The sequence below is a fragment of the Capsicum annuum genome, chromosome 1 (assembly GCF_002878395.1).
Source record: "Capsicum annuum cultivar UCD-10X-F1 chromosome 1, UCD10Xv1.1, whole genome shotgun sequence".
NCBI lineage: Eukaryota > Viridiplantae > Streptophyta > Magnoliopsida > Solanales > Solanaceae > Capsicum > Capsicum annuum.
In genome coordinates, this window is record NC_061111.1 from 20,121,209 (window position 1) to 20,143,443 (window position 22,235).

Sequence of the window (22,235 nt, forward strand, 5' to 3'; positions counted from 1 at the left end):
TAAGAGTAAGTGGATCCCAGATCAAATAAAGCAAGCGCCGACTTGCGGCACACCAAAATCATAACTGTAATTACAACATTCGAAGTCTCAGCCTCGGGTCTATCAGGTACTACATATAGCTGACCACACTCGCCACCTGGCCAGGCACCTATACGGCCTCTTGTCCTGCCTGTCTGAGAACCCCCTCGAGCACCTTCATAACCACCCCTGTGACCACGAGAACTAGCTCTATATGAGCAGTGAACTCCTCTAATAGAGGGGGCACCTTAAACTGAAGTATCAATCGTCTCACGAAGAGGACACTCTCGGGAATAGTGACAACGAACCCCACAACTATAACACATTTTAAAAGCAAAACCAGAACTAACAGATTCGGCTGATCCAAAATGATCGCTACATCTAGACTTTCCGGAAGATGAACCCCTTAAAAGCTGACCACTACTCATATTAGGGCGATCTCTACCACTGGGATAACCTCTGTCAGTAGTCAGAAAAGCTGCCTGAATAGGTCGACTCGGCTAACTCTATGGCTGAAAAGATGGATACGGAGGATACCCAATATGAGAACTACCACCTCTGAATTGGGAACTGTTGCGGCTCCTAACAAATTTGCTCTAGAACCTAGGCCTCTTATCACGGCCCTCATGACTCTCATGGTGCACCTTATCCATTACTCTAGAATGATTTGAAACCTCAGCAAAAGACCTACTCTCAGCGACCCAACTCTAAGTCGACATGTGGATGGGAAAATCCACCACTTCGACAACACAACAAATTCTCTCATACTCAAAGGTTATAATAGAAGTAGTAGGTTGTGCAACCACAGGCTGAGAAGCTACAGGCTGAATTACTATCGGTGTAGGAGAAATCTTAACTCTAGGAGCCGCAGTTATAGGCTCCGCCTCTGTCTTAGCAGTCTGTACACTATCAGACGATATACCAACCATACTCAATATCTGAATCAGGGCATATTTGAGCAATGAAGAAGGAATGAAACCTGGTAAAGCCTGGGCTGGTCCCTAGCCCACCGCTGGCTGTGGCAGAAGAATCTCTGGCTCAGCTGCAGGAATAAGATCTGAGAAAGGCGACCTATCTTAGCCTCTAACTGGGGCAATCAATAACAATAATAAAGGACAAACCTTATAAAGGCTAAAGTAAATGACAAGCCCCATGAGGGCTAAAGCAAATGCAAGCCCCACAAGGGCTAAAGTAAAGAGAAGTAAGGAAAAACATACCTTCATATCTCCTCGTTCGTCCAAGGACAATATATCAATAGATGTATGAATCTATATAGTGTGAATATTTCGATGCATTACCGGATTTTCACATGGTTAGTATTATATCTTCACATGTAGTCAATAAACATATCTTCTAGAGCCCATAGCATTTGACTCATAATCTTAGCAACAAGAAAGTTATCCTAGCATAATCAATAGTTTGGATACTAAGCAAAAGCATAGCATAAATAATGTCATAGCCCAAATACCAAAATAATAGTTAGTCAATAACCTAAATAGTAACATAGTCATGGCTTGATTAACAGAAAAATCTATAGCTACTCATAGCATTAAACAAAATTAGTCAGCAACCAAATTTATTACTTCTAACGTAATCGCCATAATTCATTTATCGAAGCTATCCATCATATTTTCAAGTGCATTCTCTAAACATTTAACAAGCATCTAAGGTCTCCACGGACACTATATCGATACAAACTTAAGATGGGTCAAGAACCCATAACTAATCTACCAAAGTATACACTAAGTCCATCTTCTACCGAGGAGTAAACTAAGGTGTCTAAGTCAAGTCTTAGATGAATAACGAGCCACAATAGTCTTAAGGTAAAAATCTATCTCAAGCATTACTCCTAACTCTGGAAACTAAGGCATTCCCACAAGTGTTGATAACTAGGGCCAACTTACCCCTAATATGAGTGACAATGTCACTCTCATCTAACAAAAGCAACTACAACATTCTTATTCCATCCATGAGACATGAAGTTCAGATAATCAAGATTCTAGCCTACAAGCAAGTCTTCCAACATATGGTTTCAAATGGCCTAAATAATTCAACTAATCCCGAGTGTTACCATTTAATCAATCCAATACCTAGAACCCCTCCCAATCGAACAAAATATCATAATTATACTATAACATAGCTCAATCTAACAAGAAGTAAGTCTAACCTACCTCAAATCCAAAGAAAGTTCTCGAACCACTAAACTTTTGCTTTTACTTTTCGAGAAGCTTCTTTAAGGTGACAAGCTATCAAAAATACAATCTACACATTATTACGAGAATTTAGATATCCATATTACACCATTGTGCTTCGAATCCAAAAACGACACCAAAAAAACCCCAAGTGGGCGTCAAATACAGAAAATACGTTTTTGAGGTCAATCCAATGTTCATACACAAGTAAGGAATCATAAATCTCAATAAAGAAGTGAAAACTAAGCTTATTTGGGCTAAAATCATGCCCTCAAACTAATTGGGGTACTGGTTAACAATTCAAGAAATTAAAGCATGAAAATGAAAGATTCTTACCTCAAATTCGTTGTTAATCATCAATATATATGTTAATCGAGCTTCTAATTCACACCCAAGACTCAATTTGATGAAGTCAACATATCATTCTAGGGCTGCTAGGGTTCAAAGAGAGGTGAAAATACCCAAATCTCGACCAAGGGGCCTTTTTATACGCAACTAAAAGGAGTCCGCAAGGTCAAAACTTGTTTTTGACCTTCCAGACTCATTTGGACTTTGTTTTTCACAAACGAACCATGTAAACCCACTAAATTCAACATTTCAGACGTAGTGGTGAAGTCGGATTTTCCATTTGAGGTTATTTATGCCAATTGTGGGTTCTACACCTATATCTTTCGATTTTTCGACTTTTCGACCAATGGGTCAAAATGAGTTCGGATGCAGTGGGACCCGAAACAAAGGTCTACCTAACCTAAAATCGATACTCCAGAGTTGTTATCGTAGTCGGAATTTCCATTTGAGATTATTTTACTGAGGTTTTCGCTTGGTGGCCATTTAGAATCGGCGAAGACTTTTAAACGGGAAATTGGTTCTAAAAATCAAACGAACTGCCTTGTAACCGAACTATCAGTTCCAGCAAATCATAAATGACTTGGGTGCAGCTATGAAAAAGTTCTAATGGCGAAAATAAGTGAACAGTACGAAAAATGACCTAAAGGGTCAACTCTCTTGAGAGTTGAGACTTTCCCAAAGAGCAAGTCTACTAGATGGATTATTACGAGCATAAACAATCGAAAATAGACAAGTAACAGAAGAGGAAATTATCTGGACCATACCATGAATTTCTTGGTGCGTTAGAGCAACATCAGTGATGTGAAGGAGATGATCATGCTATAGAATGGCAATGCCCCGGACTTGTCAGCCGGCAAATCAGCCACATTTGACAAATTGAACTCACGAGGCACAGTGAGATGGTTGTTAAACAGGTAGGTGACTTGTTTAATCTACTTGTGGATGATATCTAATCTAAGTTAATAAGTGCATATCATGTGTTTGCGTATATATTTTTATCACTTAATTATAATTAATTAATACATAGATCTTTAAATAATTAAATTATTTAATGAATATAAATTTAGATAATTTAACATAAATATATTGTGCAGATAAGTATTACCTCTTCTTTGAGATGTCAGCAAAAATAACAAATTGCAAATATTAAAAGTAACACTTTAGTCTATGCTCTAAGTGCATGGTTTTTTTTCCATATATAAAAGAGAAAAAGCTTAATTATGTTATAGAGATATTGAAAATGACTCATCTATCTCATCCATTATAAGTTGGACTCATTTATGTCACTGCTATTATAGAAAAATGCATTTGTGTCATTATTCTGCAATGATAATTTTGCCAAACTATTTTTATCAAATGACTTCTTATTAGAAGTCCGCGTCACCAAATTAAATTCTTTTCACATTTTTATTAGTAAAGAGATTTTAAAAAAAAAAATAAGAAAAGAATTCTTCAAAAATAATATATCTATTCGAAAAGAATATTTTTTTTTTACTAGGAAAAATGATATTTCTGATCCAATTAAATGATAATAGAGCATTTTCTGACCAAGTTATTATTTTTTTTTACTAGGAAAAATGATATTTCTGATCCAATTAAATGATAATAGAGCATTTTCTGACCAAGTTATTAATCAAAGTGATATTTTTTTAACCAAACATTTAAGGAAAGACATTTTTGTTCAATTTTATGTAATTTAAGAACATTATTTTTTAATCATTTCCGTGGAAACTATTAAATATTAATTCTCTATAAACAGGTATATAGTGTGTTCTAATCTGTCATCCTAATAAGCGGAAACCTGATTGCTTCTAGCCTATCAATTATCAGGAAAAACTTACACGCACCCGGTGTATACATCAAGTCAATACATGCATGTTATGTTTTAAATTTAAAGTTTATGTTACTTAATCATGATTAATCAACATGTATTTTACTTAATTTAATTATATAATCATGGTAAAAAAAATAGTTTGATGTATACACCGGGTGCGTGTAAGTTTTTACCCAATTATCATCAAGGGTTCGTTTGGTATCAACATTTTAGAATTATCTTTTAAATAGAATTTGTATTTTATTTAATTGAAAGTATAAATTTATACCGCTAACACAACACAATATAAATTTTATTTTGGGCTTAGTCAAGTTATTATAATTTCAGAATTTAATTTGCATACCAAATAACCTATAACAAGTTGTTTGGTTGGTTAGATGGAATAGATAGAAATATTTATAGGTTAAAATATTTTATGTGATTATTTTATTCACATTTTATAGGTGATAACTTATCTCGTCATTTACGCATAAAATAAGATAATGAAAAAAATTAAATAACACATATTATCAGATAAATATAGAATAAACTAATCTCATAAAATATTTCAAAAGTATTACTCCCTTCATTTCAAATAGAATGACTTATTTTTTTTTTTAATCCGTTTAAAAAAGAATGATCCTTTTTTTTCAGCTATACTTTAATTTTAGTGTAAACAACATAAATTCCCTAGTTAATGAAAGTAATGACACAAAATCCATTATTGTTTTCTGTCTCCTGAATTTTGTAAAGATACTCATTCATTCGACCAACTATTATACATTGATCGAATGTATGATGAAACAACTAATTCTAAATTTAAGGTAAGAAAAATCATTAATCATTTTACAGTTCCTTAATTAACAACAATAATTAGCTAACATTAACTCGTTTATGGATAAAACTAGTAACTGATAGTTGAATTTCAAAAATTTTCTTAAACGTCATTTTTTTTTGTAAGCTGGGATTCAAGATCTGGAAAGTAAAAAAGCAACCAATTTCTTCTTCATACGTTCTTCAATACTACTAAAATCAATATGAATATACCCATATTGTTGCGACATTCTGAAATCTGAGAGTCAGGAATTAGTTATGAGTCATACAAAAGTGACGCAATAATTGTTTCGGAAAGTATAACTTTCTTGAAATTGATTTCTACAATCGCCATAGAATTGGATATCGACGAAGTACGTAAAAAAATTGAAGTTAAATATGTTCTTGAAGGAAACTATTCTCCAATTATCATAAGAAACGACAATGAAGTGAGGGTTTACGTTGAGTTGAAGAAATAATTTTTTAGATTGGTTAATTTTCCACTTTGTATTTCAACTTTCGACAAATTCAATAGTGAAATAGAGTTTGATAAAGAAACAGGTACTGTATTGTTTATTGAGAGTAGCGAATATGATTCGGTTGCGTTAACGGTTGTTGAAACGGATAATCGGTATGCTTTCTATGTTCCTGACATTGAAGTGAAAAACTTCATTACTGATTGCAAGAACACCGAAATAATGGTGAATCAAATTTACAAGGATAAGCACACTATTTTTTCAGTAATGAAAAGACATGCAATAGCTAGTGATTTCAACACCAAAGCAAAACGATCCGACAAAAAAAGGTATGACATAAAAGTGTCAATTTTATTTGCTGAGATTATAATCTATGATAATTTATTTTTTGAGGTTTTGAAGAAGCATTTGTTCTAAAGTTGGGTCGTTTTTTGCTGTAGCTCATAAATATACGAATGTATAATGTGTTATTATACATGCCTGCTAATGTATAATGGATCTGTGCTAGTCAAAGAAATGTATGATAATATGGTTTAAGACATTCTGAAGTTGCTTGTGTTTTATAGTTGGGTATTATGTTGAAATACGAATGTATAATATTTGATTATACATTCAGAGAAATGTATAATGTAGCTGGGGCAGTTCCAGGATTTGCATTTTTTTCTATCTATTTTTATTTGTAATAGTTTTATTTAATACGTTGACTCAATTTTTATATATTGATGCAGCTATTTACTGATTTGTTGTAATAAAGATTGCAAGTGGGTCTTGAAGGCGTCTTGTATGAATGAATCAAAATTGTTTGTGATAAAAATATATGGTTCGGAGCATACTTGCAGTCTTAGCAACTGAGTGCCGAATAATGTGGTTGCGACAACAAATTTTGTGAGTGAATTTACAACTTCAAAATTAATCAATCACAAGAGAATACACACCCCCGCGGACATTATTGAAGAGATGAAGGTTGTTTATGGAGTTGATATTAACTACATGAAAGGTTGGTGTGCAAAAGAGAAGGCGATTGCGATGCTTAGAGGTGGACCAGCAGATGGATATATAAAAATGCCCCGTTATATCTATATGCTGAACCAAGTGTATCCGCAATAGCACATTCGGATGCATAAGACAGTAGATAACGAGTTTAAATACTTATTTATTGCCTTGCATCCCATGATAAGGGGTTTTGAATTTTTTAGACCTGTTGTAGTTGTTGATGGGGCTCATTTAAGCGGTCCATACGAAGGAACGTTTGTATCGGCAAGCATATTAGATGGTGCAGGTACTGTGCATTCATGTTTTATTATACTGTTTTATTTTTATGGTGTTTACTATGTATTCTATGAGTTTATACATTGATGTTTTATGTATAATAATTCATAGAGCTGCTAAATTAGTACTTTTATCATTGACATATTTTTTTTGTTCATTATTTTCCTTGTTTCTTTTATATTTAGGTTGTATTCTGCCATTAGCTTATAGTGTTGTTGATTCAGAGAATGATAATGCGTGGACTTAATTTTTTCAGCAATTTAGAGAGGCATTTGGTGAACGAGACAACATGTGTATTGTATCAGATAGAAATGAAAGTATCATAAATGGTGTAAGCATTGTTTATCCTAATGTCCCTCATCTAGCATGTATTTGACATTTATGAAAAAATGTTTGCACCCATTTTAGAAAAAGAAAAGATAAACTTAGTGACCTTTATTATTCCATGGCTAAAGCTTATAGAAAAGAAGATTTTGATTATATTATGTCAAAGGTTGCTAAAGTTGATCAAAGATTTAAGGAATATCTGGAGGATGTTGGGTATGAAAAATGGTCTCGATGTCACTCGCTTGTAAATAGAAGTAGAATGATGACCTCTAATATAGCCGAATGTATTTACGGTTGTTTGGTTGAGGCTAGAAAACTTTCAATTTTAGGTTTTCTTGAAGAAGTTAGAATTTTATTTGCCGCCTGGAATTGTAAGAGCAACGAAATTGCATCTTACACAAATACAACTCTTGGGAGAAGATTTAAAGAAATACTGACTCTTAATGAGGTTAAAGCTCTACAGATGACAGTATGTATTAGAATAATTATGTAACAGAAACTTTATTTTTCATTGATTATATATTTTTATTTTATATTCTGTACTGAATATGCATTTTCTAACAGGTTAAGCCAGCAGGTAGTTATCTTTATTGTGTATATGATTCGAGACGGCGGTACATTATCGATATTAAGCGTGACACGTGCAACTGTGACTGGTATTAAATTGATGAAATACCATGTCCACACGATATTAAAAAGTAACAATGTGGATGTAAAGGATTATGAACATTATTGCTCTGAATTGTATAGGTGAAACACCATAGTCAAGACATATGAACTCCCGATGGTTCCAATGACAGACAAGAAGGATTGGAATATTCCAGGTTTTGTTGATGATGAAGAAGTTTTGCCGCCCAAATATAGAAAACCGCCTGGTAGGCCAAAAAAAGGAAGGCATTTGAAATCAAATGAATCAGTCTTTAAGTTCGAACCGTTACGGTAAGTGCGGACAAGCCAGTCACAATGAAAAGACGTGTGGTTTCTTTTTAAAGGTCTCAAGAGGAAGCTAATATGTTTTTCTATGTGCTGATGCTTTGAATGGTTTTATTTGTATAACCATTTTTATTAGATTTTGTTGGAATGTTGGAACAACTAATATTAAGTTGTTTAATTGTTATTTGATTTTCACTTCTTTATTCAATGTTTCATATTATAAGAATAATTTTAAGCATTTTTCATATATCATATTTCGTAATCATATAACTTGTAGTTATAACTGATGGGTATATTTAATATGTAACTTGGGAACTATTACATTAATCAATTGTTGAAACATAAGCTGTAGCAAACCGCTATACATTAATAGTTAATGTGTAAGAAATGTATAATATAGCGTTATAATTTTTTTGAAGTGTATTATGTTAGACAGAAAAAAATGACATTTAACTGACGTCTTTAAAACAAAAACGCTACATGAAATATCAGAATCATGTTTTATGGGTATAATTACGCATTATACGTTTTTGTAAAATATATAATGTTCATTTACGAATGTATAATATTAGATTATACATTTGTATCAATTTAAGAAATAGTATCATATTTTATAAAAATGTATGGTGTAAATAATTTTTGTAATTTTTTCCCAAGAAAAAACGTATGACAACATGTATGATGTTATGTAATACATATATTTAAACGTATTAGACATTAGTTCATTATATTTTTAACTTGTAAGAAAATGTACGTAACAGTAAAAATATATTGTGTTCAAATACAATATCAGTTTAATTTGATATTTGTTTCTATACGTTTACAAAAAATAAAAGGCAAACTCAATATCTACCAAGAATTAGTTGGTAACATTAATGAAGTGTGTTAGTAACTGCAAATCATTTTTTTAAAAAATAAGAGGACATCCATAAAATGTGCATTAACATACAGAAAATAATCGTGGAATTATTTAACATCAACCACAAAACTAAAAATTAGTTCTTTCAATGCCGATTATTATAAAATAATGCTACTCTAAAGTAACAATTGCACTTGCATCAATTTCTTATTGGCACGTGACTCTTGTCACTTTCCAATCTTTTCCCTATTTGCTGGAGAGTCCCATTCTTCTCCAAATTCCAATGCTTTGGTGTAGGCCTTTAGGGTGTGTTTTTAGAATAATAAGTTATTTAAAAATTAAAAATAATATAGTAGCAATATTTTTTGAAAAGTATAATTTACCAGCATTTTGAATACAAAATAATAAGTAAAAAATTAATTATTTTCTTGAAAATTATTAATAATTTTTAAATTTTGTGATTGTGAATCAAAAATATGTCAAATACAACAACAACAACAACAATAACAAACCCAGTGTATTTCCACATAGTGAGGTCTGGGGAGGGTCGACCTCTAAAGAAGTAGAAAGGTCTAAAGAAGTAGAAAGGTTGTTTCCGATAGACCTCCGGTTCAAGACACGAAATACTACACAAATTTATAGTAAAGCATGAAACAAGATGTCATAACATAAATACGACACCCATAAGTAATAGAAAACAGAGAAAAGTAAACAGATTCGTAATAAAGCATGAAACAAGGTATCATAACAAGAATAATACCTCCACCAAGTAATTTTCTACACTGGCGACCCAAACTGACCCTAGCCTTCTGTCCTAATTCGCGTCCTCCAGATCTTCCTATCTAGGATCATGTCCTCAGTGAGCTGTAAAAAATATGTCAAATATATCACTTAAAAAGGATTGTTAAAACTAAGCTGATTTTTTTTTGAATGAATTAAAAATAAATATGTCAAATAAATTGAAACACATAATGATACATGAACCTCTCCTCTTCTTCCTGTCTTAAATTTAGTGATCTGTATAGTTTTATGTCGTGTTAAGGTGTGATCTGTAAATGAATGTTAGATAGGGCATTAAATTAAGGGAAACTTTCAAAAAAATAGCTGCTTATATTGAAGGAAAAAAAATAGGCAGCAATACCAACAATTTGTAAAAATACAAATAGTAGTCTACTTTATAATTGGGCCTCACATTGTATCATCTATCTATATATATATACAAAAGCAAAACTAAATGTAAGACAAGAAGCCACGTGGCAATACAAGAATAAGTTTAAGTGATAATTTTAAGATAAAGTTAAAAAGTATGTAAAAATTTTTAATTGAAAGATTAAGTATTTGAATTTGAAATACATTATCTCTTTTTTTTAAAAAGAAATATTATCTTACTAATAGAAATTCATAATTGAAGAGTCCTTATAAGCTCTTACTATTTCAAAGCTATATTTATAAAATTTAAATATTATATATATAGTTTATTCACATAATAATAATAATAATAATAATAATAATAATAATAATAATAATAATAATAATAATAATAATAATAATAATAATAATAATAATAGTTTTTGAATGTGTCTTATACAAAATGAGTAGTGTATTTCAATAGGAATAAAATAATAATAATAGTTTTTGAATGTGTCTTATACAAAATGAGTAGTGTATTTCAATAGGAATAAAATACATCTGTATTTTTTGAAATTTTAATTGATACAGATATCTCTCAACTATATCAATCTCATTTTAATTTAAGATAAAAAAATTTCAAACTCAAAAGTGTAAGGTATAAGATGATTATAATATTTAAAATCCTATCTTTTTTTAACAAATTAATATCACAGTAAGTTAAAAAAAAATTTATGTCTTCAAAATTAGTAAAACAATAAGATAATTTTTCAAAAAAATCAAATTATAAAATATATTTTATTTTGTAAAATAAATTTATTTATCAATAATAAGAAAAAAAAATCTTATTTAATCTTTGTGTTTTTTAAATTTGTATCTTTATTAGAAAAAAAAGAAGACAAAAACATAAGAAAAGTAATTAAAAAGGAAAAAATAAAGACTCTTGTTTGTAAAAATAGTAAAATACACCTTTTTTTAAAGAAATAGTAAATACACGTTTTATGAAAAAAAAAAAATAGATAAACTATCTTCCTGATTTTTAACAATAAAATACATATTTTTTTTTTCTTTTTGACTTCATTTGAAAGTTGTTGTTTGATTGTGAGTGCTCTTAAATAATTGTTCCTTTTTTATCTACTATTTAGTTATTCAACTTTAAATAAACTTAAAATTTTCAAAAAAAAATTATTATATGTCTATTTTATTAATTTTCAGGATTTGTTATTTCCATAAAATGAAGATTGGTAGAGTTTTCAGATTCAAAAATACATTTAGAAAAAGACTTATTATTTTATCAAACACAAAAATAAAAATAATAATTAAAAGCTAAGGGTTTAAAATATAAATTTAAAATAATAGCCATAAAATAAATAATAATAATAATAATAATAATAATAATATAATGATAATAGTAATAATAATAACAATTATAATAATAATAGAGAAGAATTATATCTATTTTTGTTACAAATATATCTACCATGAACAGAAAATTATAGGTAATTCTCATCAAATTCTTTTATTTAACTATGAATATATATTGTTCATGATCAATATGTTTTAAAATTATTTTATCGTTGATTATCATTATATTTATCTTTTGAAATAGATGTGCCTACTATGAATGAAAAAATCATAGGTAATGCTCATTAAATTTCTCTGAATAATTACAAAGGTATGTTCTCATACTTGATTTAATTTTATAGTTATTTTATTATTTTTTCTAATTAATATTATATTTATTTTTTGTCACAGATGTATCTAAAGAAAATGAAGTTTCCACAAATCTTATGCAGATAAATTTCTCCAAAATGTGAAATGAATATTTAAGAAATTAACAAGTACTATCGAGAATAGAGATACAAAGGAGATTTATCAGACAGTTTGTATAAAGAATGAATCGAAATATATTTATATATGCACAGATATTATTATTTTTGTTTGTCTTAATATATTTCTTTGTCACATTTACATATCTATTCTCTACTTAGAATGTTATAAAACAAATTTATATGCATCTAATTATTGCAATTAATTTATTTCTTTCGTGATTTTACTTGCAAATATACATTTATATATAAAAAATATTTACTGATTCTATTTGTCATTTAAATTTTTTAAAATCATACAACTAAAATCCCGATAAACAACAACAAATTCAGTATATTCCCACAAAGTTAGATCCCGATAAACAACAAGTCAAATGAATAATAAAAGTCAATATTAACAATCGAATAATTTTAGATAGTGAACAATGTAATAAAAAAATTATAGGTCAATCTTTTGATAATTATATGATTGATTATTTTTCGTCATATGATACGATTATGGGATTGTGTGGAAGAAGAGGTTGAGAGGATTGAAGAGGAGGGAGGGGGGGGGGGGGGGGGGGGGGGGGGGCACTGGCGGCGAAGGGAGAGTACATTGTTCAACTAATTAATTGAACTATGTAATTTTTTGAATTATTTATTACAAATTATATTTAATAATTCTTAATTGATTTAAAATATATTTATGTACTACAACAAAAAATAATTTATTCTTTTAAATTAATAAATAATATTTTTAATGATTTATTTTTTAAAGTATCCCGCGCATCGCGCAGATACTTATACTAGTTCTATTTATGTCAACAAATAAGGTGTATAAGCGAATACAGACCTTCTTTCTCTCTCTATTTTTTTATATTTTATAGTTTTACTCCTGTTTTTTTTTTTTTTTTTGTATTTTTTAATTTCACCTCTCTCCTTCTCAAATTAATCATTTGTATTTATAAATTAACAAATATATGCATTATTTGTATTTGTTTGAGTTTATCATATAAAAATATAAATATATCGTTTGATGCAAACATATCATTTGTATTTGAATGATTCGAATCATCAAACGCGATTTGTATCAAAACTGTATAAAATGTAAGACATATTGAAATGCAATTTGTATCAAAACTATATAAAATATAATTCATATTGAAACAGAATACAAAATAGTTGCAAATACTTGAAACAAAATATAAAGAGAGAAGTATCTATTACCCTCTGAACTTGTCACATTTTATTCATGGTATACCTGAACTTTCACTTGTCTTAAGTACCCCCGAACTTGTTGTTTTGCAACGTCGCGTGACCCTTTTTTGCTGACATGGCAAAATGTTTGGTTTCACTCCATCACGCGCGTGATGGAGTGATTTTTGAGCCAAATCAACATTTTCAATGTTTAAAAAATGAAAAAAAAAATCATTTTTCTTTAGTTTTTTCAAAAAAATCAAATATCCCTCTTCCTATTTGATGCTTGAAAGGAATGAAAATTGTTGAAAACCATGCATAAATTTGAGTAATTTATTTGTAATGTGTATTAGTTATGACTATCTGTAAATCAAACTGAACCGCAATCCAAATCAAACCGATTAAAAAAATCGATATTTTGTTAGGTTTGGTTTTGAATTTTAAAAACCGATAATAATTTGGTTTGGTTTGGTTTTGAATTTTAAAAATCGATAATAATTTGGTTTGATTTGATTTTACTCTAAAATAACCGACAAAATAACCAAATTGAACCTATATATATATATATACATATATATTTATTATAATTATTTATGTATTATTCATAAATACAACATAAATATTTGTTACATTTTATATTTTAATCATGATTTTACTCTAGTAGTAACACATTCAGTCATATGTCTTCATCCAGTTGACAGTAACTTATGAGATTCTAAATGAATTTGCATTTTGAATGACAAATGACACTAATGTAAAAATAATATCTTGTTGTATATTGAAATTTATAGTTGAGATTCATTTAACTATAGACAATCACTAATTTTAACTTTCTTTTTGAACCTTGTTGGGCAAGAAGTTTATGTGTTCACCTTTTGAAAAGTTTATCATATCATTCTGTTAAATGTAGTTTTAAAATATTTTTTAGAAGCGTTCATATGGTGTTGTTTATAGCTTTGCCGAAGTATAACACTCAGTTGACATTTTAGTTTCAAGGTTGAGATACAACACTCGGTTAACATCTCATATATTAGATTGGATATTTTTTTTAAATCTTCAACTTTTATCATTAGCTAAAGTTATAAACCGAAAAAATCGAACCAAACCGAACTAAACCGACAATTTTTTTTATTTGGTTTAGTTTTAGAAATTTTAAAACCAACTAAATTGGTTTGGTTATGGTTTTAACCAATAATCGATCCAAACCGACCCATGAACACCCCTATCTGTAATTAAGTGTTTAGTTAATATTTATCAGTAAAGCTAAGAGTTTTCAGTTTGAAAGAGTTTAGGCCTTTTATTAGTTGATTTTTGGAGATTAATTGATTATATCATAATATATATGGATTGTTTTTGTAATTAAATATTTTGGGATTTCCCCCCCTCAAATACTGTATCAAATACTAAGTTTCTTAAAATAATAATTTAGCATAAACTTATTGGGTTTTGGATTTACCCAATAACCCAGTAAAAAAAAAATTAAAATCGAATTAATAATCCAATAATTTTTTTTATATAAATTAAAATCATTAAAAAATCGTTAACCCTGTAACGATAAATCAATAACATTTTTATCGGTTGGATTTTTATACACCCCTAACTTAAATTGCAATTCTTACTTCGTTAATTATAATAAGAAATATATTTGTGCATATGAGTCTCCTCAAAATCCTCATTGAAACACTGATCGAAAACTGCTATGAAACACTAAAAAAATAATTTCATATTTTTAGCACACACCAAAAAAATAAATTTTTAGATAATAACTTACTTGATCGGCGAAAATTCAACCTTTCACTATTTTGGAGTAGAGGAAAACTGAAAAATATATATTTTTTAGAGACAAATCGGATAATTAAGAGTAGAAGTGACTTATTTTTTTAATATAGGATAAATATAAGGAATGTGAATGGTATTTATTCACGTGCACAATCAAATAAGCAATTTTTTCCACGTGTACACGTGTGTTTACACGTATTGGTCCATCAGCAAAAAAGGGTCACGCGACGTTGCAAAACAACAAATTCAGGGTACTTAGGACAAGCAAAAATTTAGATGTTTCATGAATAAAACGTGACAAGTTCAGGGTAATCGATACTTTTCTCAAATATAAAATACAAATATATACATACCTGAAAACAAAATAATACAAAATAGAAAGTGAAAAAGAAAAGAGAGAGGTAAGGGGCAGAGAGAGAGAGGGAAATGGGGGAGGAAGGCGAGGGACATTGGGAGAGTAGCGAAGGATGGATTGATTGAAACTTAAAGATAGCTAGAAGCTTATGTTTTTAAGATAAACTTTATCAGTATTAGTTTTGTCCATTATTTTGATCAATTTTTAATTTTTTTTGCAAACCCCTACTCTAGGTTACCAAACACTACACGTACGTATGAAGATTTTTCTTTTTAGCATGTGACATGTCAGTTAACAATTGCCAAAAAGTACTAAAAGAATCTTCTACCATCTCACCATTTGCAGCCCACCCATTCTTCTTGAAACTCCAATCTTCTCGTTCGTACAATAAAATACTAACAATTCTTTCATTTCTATATATAGTAATAATAAAATAATATATAGTAAGTATGTTAGGCATCACATGCTATTCAACTTCCACCATCCAATCCCTGAATCCCACGTGTCCCTATTCTTCCTCCTCCATTATCTCCACTTTCCATAGACCTCAGATTCACAGTATCAGTCAAAGTACAAGACCAAGAATCCTTACTATTAGTAATTCAAGAAGAAGGAGAAGAATGGCTAGTGCTACTGCAGTGAATGCTGGGTCGTCACCATCAGTACAAGCAGAAGTTGGAATACAGAATCAACAAGAGTTGAAAAAAGGAATAGCTGATTTATATGATGAGTCTTCTGGTATTTGGGAAGATATATGGGGTGACCATATGCATCATGGTTATTATGAACCTAACTCATCTGTTGAACTTTCTGATCATCGTGCTGCTCAGATCCGTATGATTGAACAGGCTCTTAAGTTTGCTGATCTTAATGGTAATCATGGGATTCTCTTTTCTTGATATTTATACTAATCTGTGTTGTTAGATTCTTGATTTGCCTCCCTTTTGTTATCACGTCTGTTTCATAATAAATGAATTATTAAATTTAGACACACAGATTAAGAAAAAAACAATAAAAACACCAATTTAACATAACTTTTCATTTTTACCCTTCAAAAAGTAAAAGTTGACCTTTAATACCTTTTTGAAAATTAATTGATTATCAAATCATAAGGTAATTTTAGAAAAAAATTCAATGATTCACTTATTTTGAACACTAATAAATACTCCAATAATTCACTTATTCCGAAACGGAGAAAGTATTGAACAAGCTGAAGAGTTTTGAAGAAAAAAAAAACGGGTCTTTGACTTTTATGTTTGGTTTCCATGCGGTGTCCGATTAATATCGCTGGGGCCTAATTGTGGGTCCATTTATGGGGCGATGCTCCCAATAAGATTTTTTCTTTATACAGGTTTGAACCCGAAACCTGTTGAAGGGTGGAAGGATCACAACTATCCCATCACAACCTATGTTGATTAGTAACAACTGCATTTGGTGTTTATACTAGCCTATATTGTTAGAATCTTGATTCCAGATTTAGACCCTTTTATTATTATTCATTAAAGAAGCTAAAAGGTTGGAGTTTTTTTTCCAAGGAAAAAAAGGGTCTTTCGACTTTGAATCCAAGAAACGTAGAAACAAGATTTTGGAGAAGAGAAAAGAATGAAGAGTGAAGGGTACAGTAGATGATGTTTAACAGATTATATGGGAAAGACTTGAACTTTTTGTTTTGTTTGAGTTCTGAATATGTTGATAGCTAGTCACAGCTACATTGGTTTCCATTCGGTATCCGGCATCCATATTGGTGCTGCCTGACTAATTTGGATCCCATTTCTGGGGGTGGCACTTCCAACAAGATTTTTTCCATGCCTAACTTTGAAGTGCAAGACCTTTAAGTTAAGGCTGGAGGGATCCCAACTATCTCAACACAACACCTGTTGGTTAACAAAAATTACATTTGATTAATGTGTGTCACTGTTAAGAGGTGTCATTTCTTTAAATTTTGGATCTGCCTCTGATAAGCGAAATTAGCACATAATCATTGATTTTGGTCTAAGAAACTGTATTGAGTTCCTCAGCTATTATTTGATTGAGTTTTAGTTGTAGATAAGGTTTTAGATTGTGCAATATTCAGTAAGTTTACTTGTCATTTTTGTAAAGATGAACTCTCCCTTTTTGCTATGTGTGCTATCTTACATGTTGCTCTTTTGGAAACAGTCTCTCTACCTCCACGTGTACAGATAAGGTCTGTATTCACTTTAAACTCCTCGGACCCACATTACACTGGGTATGTTATTGTCGTGTTATCTTACACGTTGCAATAATATACCATTTTCCATAAGAGCTATATACAAGATTTGTCTTGTAGCTTCTCCTTATGTCAGCCATATTTTATATATATTGATGTTTGCTGATACATAAACTCAGGATTTTCATGGTTGGGAAAGTAGTGAAAAATAAGGTTATGGTGTCATTCTTGTGACTGGCTAAAAAAAAGTATCCTGAACCTAGTTATACAAAGGCAATTTTATACTGGGTAAATTAGCTTCGCGTCCTATAGTACGGGTACCCTAAGTTTCAAGGCATAGATTGGCTAGATATAAAATAACCTTCCCATGACAGGTGATCGTACTTCTCGTAGGATTTTTTGTTACTCATGTCAGAACAAGGAAAACTTCTCTAATTATCTGAGTTGGTAATACTTGCATGTTGTATGCTTTTCATTTAATGAGAGTTTGAAGCTTCCTTATATTTTTATACATGAATGATGAGACACTGTGTTGTTGAAGCTTCCTTTTTGGTTGTTCTGTATTCTAAAATTGATCACTCTTTTCGTTCTTATATACGAGTACCTTAATTTACTATCATATTATAAATGTGCAGAAGATCCAGCAAAGAAACCAACGTCCATAGTTGATGTTGGATGTGGCATAGGAGGCAGTTCTAGGTACCTTGCAAAGAAATATGGCGCTACGGCTAAAGGTATCACCTTGAGTCCTGTACAAGCAGAGAGGGCCCAAGCTCTTGCTGCTGCTCAGGGATTAGGGGATAAGGTATATGCTTTTGAGTTAGAATTTGTTTTACACGCTATAAATTTGTTTTACACGCTATAAGTAAATTGCACCCGGTTGTTCAATCATTTGATAACTGGTCATTCTCTATTATGAGTCCTCAACAGAATCTGATCAATCCTATTTCCTATAGTTAAGGTGGAGAACTGAACTAAGAATTTGTGTCGGAAGCTTAAATCACTTGAACGTTTTTTCATGAATAAGTTAAACATAAATGGAATTTTACTGATTCATAGAGCTGAGGATAGTTTATAGTATGTCTTTTAATGAGAGACTTCTTAAAGTTACTTAAAGTGAGTTATTATAACATACTTCTCAGGAGATTCTGAACTGAAACATAAAGCCACCCGATAGTTTTTACACGGTATATTGGCTGTATATTGCAGCATCCACCAAAAATATTTGTCTGAAATGGCACAGTATGATCACTTCTTCAGTTAGTTTTGAAACGCTTAATTTTGCAGTAGTTATTTGGATTCCTTAATTGGACTGATTCCTAAAGGAAGCTAACAAAGAGAAAGTTAACTGGTTTTCTCCTCGATGTCATTTGGATGTCAACATAACCTTTCTCCTGTTGGTCCACTCTTACAATTTATATTTATATTTCTTTATATGTTTTGCCCTTAGAATTTGCCTCTGTGTTTGTTAACCGGAATGCAAATGAGCAGGTTTCTTTTCAAGTTGCAGACGCTTTGAATCAGCCATTTCCAGATGGGCAATTTGACTTGGTTTGGTCGATGGAGAGTGGAGAACACATGCCGGACAAAGAAAAGGTTCATTACATCTGAAACATCTTTTTAGCTTATCCATGTATATTCAAACTTCAGAAAATATACATGGCGGCACTTGTCACTAATATTTTTCCTAACCTTGTTTCTTAGTTTGTTGGCGAATTAGCTCGAGTGGCAGCACCAGGAGGCACAATCATCCTTGTCACATGGTGCCACAGGGATCTTTCCCCTTCAGAGGAATCTCTGACCCCAGAGGAGAAACAGCTGTTAAATAAAATATGTAAAGCCTTCTATCTTCCGGCATGGTGTTCCACTGCTGATTATGTGAAGTTACTTCAATCTAACTCTCTTCGGGTAAATTAATTCTACTAACGGTTATCCACTTGCTACACTTTCTATCTTCTATTTCATTAGTTTATGTCATGAACCAGTCTCAGACACACACTTTTTGTTCCCCCGCTAATCTTGTGGCTACTGGCAGGATATCAAGGCAGCAGATTGGTCTGAGAATGTTGCTCCCTTTTGGCCTGCAGTTATAAAATCAGCACTGACATGGAAGGGCTTCACATCAGTTCTACGCAGTGGTAAGTTGTGTCGTGCTAAAATGTGTACTACTGCAAAATTCTGAGACATCCCTTTTTCTGTATTTGATTTGTTGGAGTTACCTTATCAGGATGGAAGACGATTAAAGCTGCACTGGCAATGCCACTGATGATCGAAGGATACAAGAAAGGTCTCATCAAATTTGCCATCATAACATGTCGAAAACCTGAATAGTAAGTGAGAATCCAAACACTTTAATTTAGTAGACATCCTCAACTAACTAGCTAGTTTCTGACCTGTCATTATTTTCTTAACCTTGCACGGCTAAACTGTCTGAATTTTATAGTTCTTAGTTAGCTGGCACCATTTCTTGGGTTTGCGCAACCATTACTCCTTTTCTCTTCTTTTTTTGGTCCCAATTGGTTACGATTGATACCTTTCATGAGTCTTGACAATCACTCCTGATGTGTACCAGTTGGTCACGGCTGGCACCTCTTCTAGTTCAAGGCAATCCGCATCAGCCCTCAAAATTTACGCCTACGCCACCATTCTAAGTCGTGGCATCTAGTGTTGATCAACTAACTCTAATATCAGTTGTTATAGACTGAACAAAAGTAGACTGACCTATAACATGAGAGGACATATTCAACGTCTACTTTCTACGGTTGCATATATCAATCTTTAACCGACCCCAACTAATTTGGGATTGAAACGTAGTTGATTGATATATAAATGAAATATTTTTAGAATTGTTTGTAGCAAATTAAATATACTATAGTCTTCTGTTCCTTTTGAATTACATTCGAATCAGTCAATGGCAACTTGCTGATTACTTGTTTTCTTATTGCAGATTCTTTGCTTGGCTACTGATTAATAAACATTGATGGATCTTGGAAGAAAAATAAACTATCTATTAGGCCAGGAAATGCAACATTAAATGGGTGACAAATCAAAATTAATTATATAAAACATTGTACCTACTGTAGTACTAGGTTATGTTGCTCGGACTTTTCAAAAATATTGACAAGTGCTTGTCGGATAATTTTTGAAGGATCCAACACAGATACGATAATATTCTTGGAGAGTCCGAGCAACTTAGGTACTAGGATGATCCATTTGACTTACTATATGAAGTCTTGAAAGACTTTCAAAAAATTTATATAACTTATTATATGTTTTAGTCATGTGATTTACATTATTATGTTTTAGTCATGTGTTTTATATTTTTTGTTGGTGCAATCGTTTTAAGTAGGAGTGCGGAGTATTTTTCAAAAATAAAATAAAATAAAATAAATTGAATGAGTCAATTAGTTCGCCCATGTTTAAGTAAAATTGTTTAATTTAATGCATCATTATTGATAAGTAATCAACTAACTTTTTTTTGAATAATGAGTAATTCGGGGTAAGCAACAATTTTGTTATGCTACTCATGTGATGCTTATTTAGATCATAAATGGTGTGGTTTGGTACAAGAGATCAGATAAATAGTTCTGGGATAAAGTTTGGAATTAATTTTATCTGATGTCTGGTTAGTAGTGGAGGTAGGATTTTTGTTAAGGAGATTCGAAATATAAATAAGAAGTAACACCTAAAGGTTACATGATGATAAATGGGGTTGGGCAGGGCGGAAGATAAAATTAATTTTAATCGCTAAATGTAATTCATCTTGTCATATTTTAGTTTAATATTTCTTCTTGCGTTGTCCTACTTTATTGAGCCCTACATAAATCTTGCATTTTTAAAAGGGAAAATGATCAAAAATACCCTTCTAGTTTAATTAATTGGCTAAATTTACCCTTTGTTATACTTCGTGGCCATTTATACCCTCCCCGTCACGAAAGTTAACACATAAACCCTCCAAACTAACGATTTGACCCGAATTGAATGAAATTAACTGATTCAATTTTAACCCGACCTGACTCACAATCTACTGACCCAACACCATCCAATTTGACCCCTTTGATCACAATCTTTTCTCTTTCTCTTTCCTTCTTCACCTCCTCCACCTATGGAAGGAAAATGTAGAGCAAAGTGCTTATAAAAAAGAAACCAAAAAAATAAATATTAGCAACAAAATTCATGGATGATGATGTCAACATTCAGTTCATTTAATTCTCTCTCCGATGGTATTTTTGCAAGACCGTCTCTTCTTCACTATCCACATCTTCAATCGCTAGCGTGAAGGTCAATCGCCACTGGCCACTTGGTCACCCGGTAGGTGAATTAAGAAGGCCAGAGAGCCATCGCCACCGCCACTGTCACTTCAAAGTCATCGATGCACCCAACAAAAGCCGTTGAGTTTTGCATTGGAATGGGACGACATTCATGTCCATAGTTTCAAAATTATCGTTTCCTATCGATTTTGGCTTTTACTAAAATTTCAAGATTGAAAGTAATTATTCTGGTCTAGTGCTCTATATAATTTATTCTTTTACTAGCATTTTGCTCTTTATTTTCCTACTTTGGCTGGTCTATTTGAAACTTGGTGAAGAATGGGAAGGGAAAGAGAAATGACGTGACAGAGAGGGTTAAATTGGACGGTGTTGGTGTTAAAGTTTTTGCCCTGATTTTCTTATTATATTTAAGTTTTACTTTTTCTTAGAAGGAAAATAAAAGTTACCATAATTACTTTTAC

At 31.2% G+C, this 22,235-nt stretch overlaps 2 protein-coding genes and 1 long non-coding RNA gene across 6 annotated transcripts in view; all 3 read left to right on the plus strand.

Annotated features, from left to right (window-relative positions):
- Nucleotides 1–7,062, plus strand: part of LOC124886465 — a 12,347-nt gene extending 5,285 nt beyond the window's left edge. Inside the window, exon 2 of the long non-coding RNA XR_007043712.1 lies at nt 6,389–7,062. This is a non-coding gene — a long non-coding RNA (uncharacterized LOC124886465). The remainder of the gene's footprint in view (nt 1–6,388) is intronic.
- Nucleotides 7,063–7,374: 312 nt separating this feature from the next.
- On the plus strand, nt 7,375–8,010 carry LOC107873726. The gene is made up of 3 exons (XM_016720702.2): nt 7,375–7,725; nt 7,821–7,912; nt 8,007–8,010. Exons 1-3 carry the CDS (start codon nt 7,375–7,377, stop codon nt 8,008–8,010), a joined length of 447 nt encoding a protein of 148 aa, XP_016576188.2.
- A 7,316-nt stretch (nt 8,011–15,326) lies between these two features.
- Nucleotides 15,327–20,808, plus strand: LOC107870898 (probable tocopherol O-methyltransferase, chloroplastic). 4 transcript variants are annotated; one of them, XM_047394967.1, is made up of 7 exons: nt 15,327–16,188; nt 18,139–18,308; nt 18,995–19,099; nt 19,208–19,411; nt 19,539–19,641; nt 19,731–19,837; nt 20,451–20,808. In XM_047394967.1, the coding sequence occupies exons 1-6, from the start codon at nt 15,765–15,767 to the stop codon at nt 19,832–19,834; spliced, it is 1,110 nt and encodes a 369-aa protein (XP_047250923.1). In that variant the 5' UTR covers nt 15,327–15,764; the 3' UTR covers nt 19,835–19,837; nt 20,451–20,808. The 4 variants fall into 4 exon arrangements, with proteins under 4 accessions (XP_047250923.1, XP_016573081.2, XP_047250935.1 ...); XM_016717595.2 differs by having other exon boundaries at nt 19,731–19,833; XM_047394979.1 differs by having other exon boundaries at nt 15,342–16,188; nt 18,142–18,308.
- Nucleotides 20,809–22,235: the final 1,427 nt, after the last annotated feature.

Coding starts and splice junctions, on each gene's coding strand:
- LOC107873726 (XM_016720702.2), top strand. CDS start 7,375: ATGGCTAAAGCTTATAGAAAAGAAGATTTTGATTATATTATGTCAAAG. Junction 7,726..7,820: donor TTAAAGCTCTACAGATGACA/GTATGTATTAGA, acceptor ATTTTCTAACAG/GTTAAGCCAGCAGGTAGTTA.
- LOC107870898 (XM_047394967.1), top strand. CDS start 15,765: ATGTTAGGCATCACATGCTATTCAACTTCCACCATCCAATCCCTGAAT. Junction 16,189..18,138: donor TAAGTTTGCTGATCTTAATG/GTAATCATGGGA, acceptor ATAAATGTGCAG/AAGATCCAGCAAAGAAACCA. Junction 19,100..19,207: donor ACATGCCGGACAAAGAAAAG/GTTCATTACATC, acceptor CTTGTTTCTTAG/TTTGTTGGCGAATTAGCTCG.